Source organism: Takifugu flavidus, chromosome 4, assembly GCF_003711565.1.
Source record: "Takifugu flavidus isolate HTHZ2018 chromosome 4, ASM371156v2, whole genome shotgun sequence".
Lineage (NCBI taxonomy): Eukaryota > Metazoa > Chordata > Actinopteri > Tetraodontiformes > Tetraodontidae > Takifugu > Takifugu flavidus.
This window is the reverse complement of record NC_079523.1, coordinates 8,421,373-8,427,426: the sequence shown is the minus strand read 5'-3', so window position 1 is coordinate 8,427,426 and position 6,054 is coordinate 8,421,373. Positions and strand designations below refer to the sequence as shown.

The 6,054-nt window shown below is 42.0% G+C and overlaps 1 protein-coding gene across 3 annotated transcripts; it reads right to left on the bottom strand.

Moving 5' to 3' along the window:
- Positions 1-410: 410 nt before the first annotated feature.
- Positions 411-5,678, bottom strand: tnfrsf1b (tumor necrosis factor receptor superfamily, member 1B). 3 transcript variants are annotated; one of them, XM_057029675.1, is made up of 10 exons: positions 5,546-5,678; positions 4,973-5,078; positions 2,858-2,957; positions 2,431-2,556; positions 2,140-2,292; positions 1,959-2,052; positions 1,649-1,872; positions 1,474-1,557; positions 1,306-1,364; positions 411-1,216 (listed from the first exon to the last, which is right to left on the bottom strand). In XM_057029675.1, exons 2-10 carry the CDS (start codon positions 5,021-5,023, stop codon positions 704-706), a joined length of 1,404 nt encoding a protein of 467 aa, XP_056885655.1. In that variant the 5' UTR covers positions 5,024-5,078; positions 5,546-5,678; the 3' UTR covers positions 411-703. The 3 variants fall into 3 exon arrangements, with proteins under 3 accessions (XP_056885655.1, XP_056885654.1, XP_056885653.1); XM_057029674.1 differs by having other exon boundaries at positions 5,550-5,568; XM_057029673.1 differs by lacking the exon at positions 5,546-5,678 and having other exon boundaries at positions 4,973-5,487.
- Positions 5,679-6,054: the final 376 nt, after the last annotated feature.

The window sequence follows — 6,054 nt, the reverse complement described above, 5'->3', positions numbered from 1 at the left end:
AATTTAAATAAATCAATATGGTATCTTATAGCAGTATATACAGCTTGCTTACTCGTTGTGATTGTGTCATTTTATTGCAATTGCTAATTCTTAACTATTAAGAGTGCTGCCATGAAATACTGTATTTAAACATGTAATCTCTTAATAACATGTTAGAATTACAGATGTTCTAACATCTTTCATCTGGCAGCTTAGAATTTATAAGATATACTTTTATTTTTCATAATGTTATGAATAGCAACTCATTTTCAAATAAATTAAAACACCTCCTCACGCACATGCACTGATACACCAAATTAAATCTCTCCTAAACAAAACATTCTCTTTGCATTTGTTCTCTAAGTCTAAAAGTGAAATTCATGATAAGAAGCTATTTTTGTTTGTTCTAAATAATGTTAAATTATATGGGGTGTGTTAGAATTTGAGCTTTATTAATTAGAGGATTTGTTAAAGGTTTTACTCAGCAGCAGACTGATATAATCTTTTGTATTCATTTGCAGCAACTCTTCTTCTTTAAAGGCTTTACAATATTCATATCGTTATTTACACCGAATTATTTACACCTACAAACAAACATTGCACTTGATGGCAAGTCTTGTTGCACCTAGATCTTGTCTGAAATTGCATTGTTTCCAGCACTGTGCTTTGACCCAAACAGAAAAGCAGTCTTTAAATGTCTCCTGCAGGTGTCCCTTGGTGTGCTCTATCCTGCGCTCTCTTGTACAGAAGTCATAAACTGTTTTCCTGCTTCCTGCTGTAGGATGCCCAAAGCCTCCTCTTCCGCTCCAAAAGGGAGCTGAGGGTCTACCTTCAGGTCTGTTGGTGAGACTTTGGGAGTACTCCCAGAGCTGTTTCCTATATGGAAAGTGATATTCACATTCACTTGGGGACTAGTCACAGGGCTGATGATCTGTGGGGTGGCGGGCTGGGAGGAGGACTGTGCATGGACGCTGTTCTGGGGAGGAAGAACCTCTTTGCTGAAAAACAAATTCATCGACTCTTCAGAATGCAGATCGTGAAGAGGAAGAGTGGAGTGCAAAGGGCCGATGGACTCGGAGCTGCTGCCGTTCTCGGTTCTGGTTAATACGTCAGTGCTCCTGCTGCTGTGGCTGTGGTCACTGGTGCTGGGCTCACTTTTCTCCAACAGACACTCCTGTTCCGGTGAGGTCATGTTCAGAGAAATCAGCTGGGTTTCCTGGAAGTACCCAGGTTTCATCTACGGGGGAATTAAAGGGAAAGGAATCTAGATTTGCACTGTCATGTTCTGATTGTACTGAAAGTAAACAGAAAACTCAACAGACTCACTTTCTCAGCAGGCCCACAGTTCCCATTCGCATCCACTTCAGGGTGACATTTGCCAGCACCTGCGACATTGGCATCAAAGAAAGCAGGGTGAAGGGGCGTTGAAGGCCATGATTGATCAAGTTAATATCTAAGTGAACACAATGCAACCTTTCCTACACAAGCTGTTACCTTTTCTGCAGACTGTGCTCCAGCAGAACAGCACGATGGCAGAGACGAGAAGGAGCAATATAACCGGGATGCAGATGATTAAAGCTGAGAGAGGAAAACAGGGGAAGGAGAGATTAACGTTAAGGAGACTGCGTGTCCTTAAAGACTGTTTAAAGCAAAACATCAGCTGCCGCACCCAGGTTTTTGTCTGACATTGAGCTCGGCAGTGGGCTTTTTGTGGGCTGGTTAAAGAAAGCCTCTGGAGCAGGAGGGCTGACGGAGGGTGTCACAACTGCAGGTGTTGCTGCTGAGGCTGTGGTTGAGGTTGCAAACACTTTTGCTGAGATTGGAAAAGATTCACTAGGTTTACACACAGTGTTGGCAGTGGCGTTGCCTGCTCTAATAACCCTTCCTTGGCAACTGGAGAGACAGAAAGACACACTGATCATGATCTCAGCTGCCAAAGAAAGTCTTATTACAAATAGGTGAAGCAGTCCTCTGCTCACCTTTGATGAGGCTGACAGGGGTCTGTGCTAGAGTCTTTGTCAGAGAACGTGCCCTCAGGACACGGCTCGCACCTCACGTCCGAGTTAACCGTTCCTGACAAAAAAAAATTGAAAAAAGCTTTTTGAAGATTTTCCCCTGATTTTCATTATCAAATGTAATTGGAAAAAGTCGGTGACGTACCTGGTTTGGACACTCCGTAGCCAACGTTGCATGACCTGTACCTGGCACACGAGGAACAGTCTTTAGAGCCCACCTGGCAAAACATGTTGGGTCTACATCCACACTTGGACATGGTCTGAGCGCTGCAGTTCTGGATGTACTGTAAACCTTTGGCTGGGGTTATGGAGAAAATGCTTCTTTACTTCAGTATTCAACTTGAGTAAAGACTCCACACTGGACCAGATGAGAAATCTCAATCCAGTTTCAGCAACAATGATTTTAACGACATTTGTTGACACTGGATCTACTCACAGATTTTGCATTTTTTGCAGGGGAAGCAGTTGGGTGAGTAGTTTGGGCTCTCTATGTACTGTCCTGGGGGACACGGTTCACACACAGTCTCTGAATTTCTCGAACATTCTTCTTTTAGCCGTTCTCCTTCGGAAACCACAGAAATTGTTTTTTTGAGATGCATTCACGCAGTTTTCTCAAGCCTCATTTATCCAAAATTCCCATTTGATTTGATAGGTAAATGAATAAGTATTCTTATTTTTTATGTAGAAAAAGAAATTAGGTGTAATAACAATTTTAAATGAACTTCATTGCTACCTCAATGGCGCTAATGCAGTGGTCCAGTTAGGCTACTGTTTAAAATTATACTAATTCAAAAAATAGGTTTTTCCTATGCAAATGTGTGTTAATGAAGTAACTTCCAGGCTGCCATAGTTATACCACGTACCAGGTTGGCATTTCTTGCAGCACAGGTTAGAACCATCTAACTTGTACTCTGTTGCAGGGTTGAGGCAGTTTTGATCAGCCAGGTACGGCAGAGAGCGGACCTACGAGGGAAGAGAAATGAAACTTACGAACAGAACGCTGTTGGAAGCTCAGCTAAGAACAAACAAGGACAGAAAAGTCCGTGTGAATGGCATATACATAACGTGTCAGTTTATGAAGTCATTTCATGCGTGATTGTATGAGAGAAGGTGAACTTTGTGGTTTTTGTGCAGACACTGTGGGCTGGAAGGCACAATATAGGGTCATCGTTCTCTGAGAACCACTGAGAACCTCCCGCTCAGTTATCGGTATGAGTCAACTGGAGGTCTGGGCAGTAGTCTGAAGCCTGTATAATAAAACAGGTCCATTTCCCATCAGGTCCATCAGGAGCAAACCTGCGTGCAGAAGTGCGTGATGCAAGTTTCCCTCTGTCAGGTATCAACACCGATGAAAGAACGGCCCCTTGACCAATCAATATCCTGGGAAATACAGCGAGAATCTTGGTGCAACTGTGTACTTTCTGAAAGGTGTACTGAGTAAGAGACTTCCCTTTTCTCACCCCTATCTGTTTTTCACCGTTAGTTTTCTTTTTCCATCTATAGCACATTTAAAACAATGGCAGCTGGCCAAAGTGCCGTACGGCTATAAAACAAAAGGGGTAAAAGCACAAGTAAAGCAAATGTAAAAAACAAAGGATTAAAAACAAATTAAATACAAAAAACCAACGGTTAAAACAATTAAAAAATAATTATAATAAAACAACATGACTAACTTTCCTGAGAACTACTCATTGTTTTTAGTAACTAATTACATCCTGACATGCATTCAGCGCCACTATGGTATTTTTGCACATGCAATATTGGAAGATCCAACTCTCACTTCTGTTTTGAAAAGGTTTTAGCGGCATCCAAATCTACACTTGATAGATTAAAATTAAAAGTGTTACACGCATAAACTACGTTCCAGATTCAGCTACTCCTCTTGTAGTTTTTAAATAGTCCAAACATTATTTACTAATGTGTATAGTGTTGCTGTGCAGAGGTTAAAATAAAAAGGTTATTTTTAGATGTGCTGAGGTGACACGTCTGCTGAATGATCCACAAAACACTTTCAGCTAAACGATGTTACGTTTTGCTTCTAACAAGCGAGAAAGGTCGAGTCAGTTTGTGTGTGAATGAATGTTCTCTGGATGGTGACAGGTTCCGTGACCGAGCTCAAGATCTCCTCCTGCTTTTTGTTCTATCGTTCGGCCCATCTGATAAAAACGCATTTATAGCTACTACTTTCACCCAGATAAGTTTGTAGAGCTTTTTATGAGTGCCGAGTCCACGTGCAGTCAGAGAAGCTGCCTGCCACGGCGGGGCCTCCGTGGAGAAGCTAGCACAGCTCAAATGAGTGAAACCACACACAGAATGTTCCAGTACATCATATAAAGCATTTGGCTGCATTTGAGTTTCACCTCATACAGGTCCAGATTTTTGGGAATAAAGTTTCTCTCACACCCTGTTGTGCAGTGAGGATGAGTCATAATTTCTGAAAGACCTGTGCACGTGACTTGTTTCTTAACACAGTGGCCCTCATTGACAAGAAGGAGGAAAAAAAAGATAAATGTGATGACAGCAGAGGTTTTTTTCTCGCATTACAGGAAACAGGGGTGGCACCCTGGAAACCTTTGCTTCAGACGTGCCGACCTGCACTGCGGTGCGACTGCTGGTAAAAGAGTTGAAAATAATTTCATGACTCTTGGCTGTGCTGCAGCTATTCGGCGGTACTGCAGTGATCAGTACTTTAGATAAGAGCAGGTTTCATCTCCAGGGCTCCCAACAATGGAGCATTCATCCTGAAGCTGCAGTTACTGAAACTAAAAATTCCTGCAGGTTCAGGTAGTGCGAAGCTGAACTCTGCCAGGTCGCCTCATGGAACATTTAGGCGAGTTTAAGCGGAGTCCTTTAGTTTCGACAAAAGCTTCCTTAGAGTTCAAATGATGCCTGAAATTAATTTGAACACACACACACACACACACACACACACACACACACACACACACACACACACACACACACACACACACACTTACCTCAGAAGCTTGAATGTTCAGCAGAAGCAAGAGCAGAAGTGTGTTCTTCATCGCTCCCTCACAGAAACTAGAATGAGCGCAGGAATCAGCTGCTGTGTGAACTGGACTGACCGTATCAAAAAAACAAAAAAGTGGGTCAGCAGTCGGTGCAGACTGGAGCGATTTCCTTGAACTGTGCACACTTGGAGGAAGTAAACGAACAGGGCGTCTCTGAATAAGCAGCATAATGTTTGAAAAAGAGCTAAGCGGAGGAGGAAAACCCAAGCCTTGATTCTTAAATCTCTCCTGCTGTTTTGACCTGCGTCTGATCAGGTCGCTTGTGCCATTTTAACATCAAATAGTTTACTTAAATTATAACAATACTTTACAGGTTAATTGCATAAACTGCATTTGTAATAATGTAAATCCTCAAATTGGTTCACTCTCCCTCAGTTGAAGAAATGATTTTTAAAAAAGAAAAGAAAGTGAAAACATTTTATCTGCTCTGGAAATAACGGCAGGTTTATGACCTGGTCACTGGACAGACCTGATTTCATGAGCAAGATAAACCCGCCACTATATCAAAAGAGGAACAAACCTTTCTTTATGTGCGCGTCCAGAAACAGCACGCTTCCACATTAACTGCCTGCAGAAACAGGGTAATGTGGAAGAGGTCGGTGAGCTGCTGAGTTATGAAAGTGCACAACGGTGTGACTGTGACTGTGACTGTGGTGGCGTATTAAGATGCGCTCTCTGGATTTTGTGAACTTTTGTGTGTCTAAAAGCCAAAAATAAAGATGACTGCAAGCTCTATTAATGTAAATGCTGCAAGGACTTGAATTGAGATATGAATGAAACCATTATGTTAGTGATAAGATATTTTGCCAATTTGTGGTTATGTAGATTCACAGGACTTTTTCGGAATACTTCTTTTCTCATTTCTGCTGTCACTTAAGAGAATGCACTAAATTGATGTTGACATTTCACTGTAAAGTTTCCCCTCCCACGGCAGCGGTCATGATGTGGCCCAGTCGCCTTTTCACTGATGGTTTTACACTGATGATGTAATTTTATGATCAACCACTACAATGTATGCGTAAAGA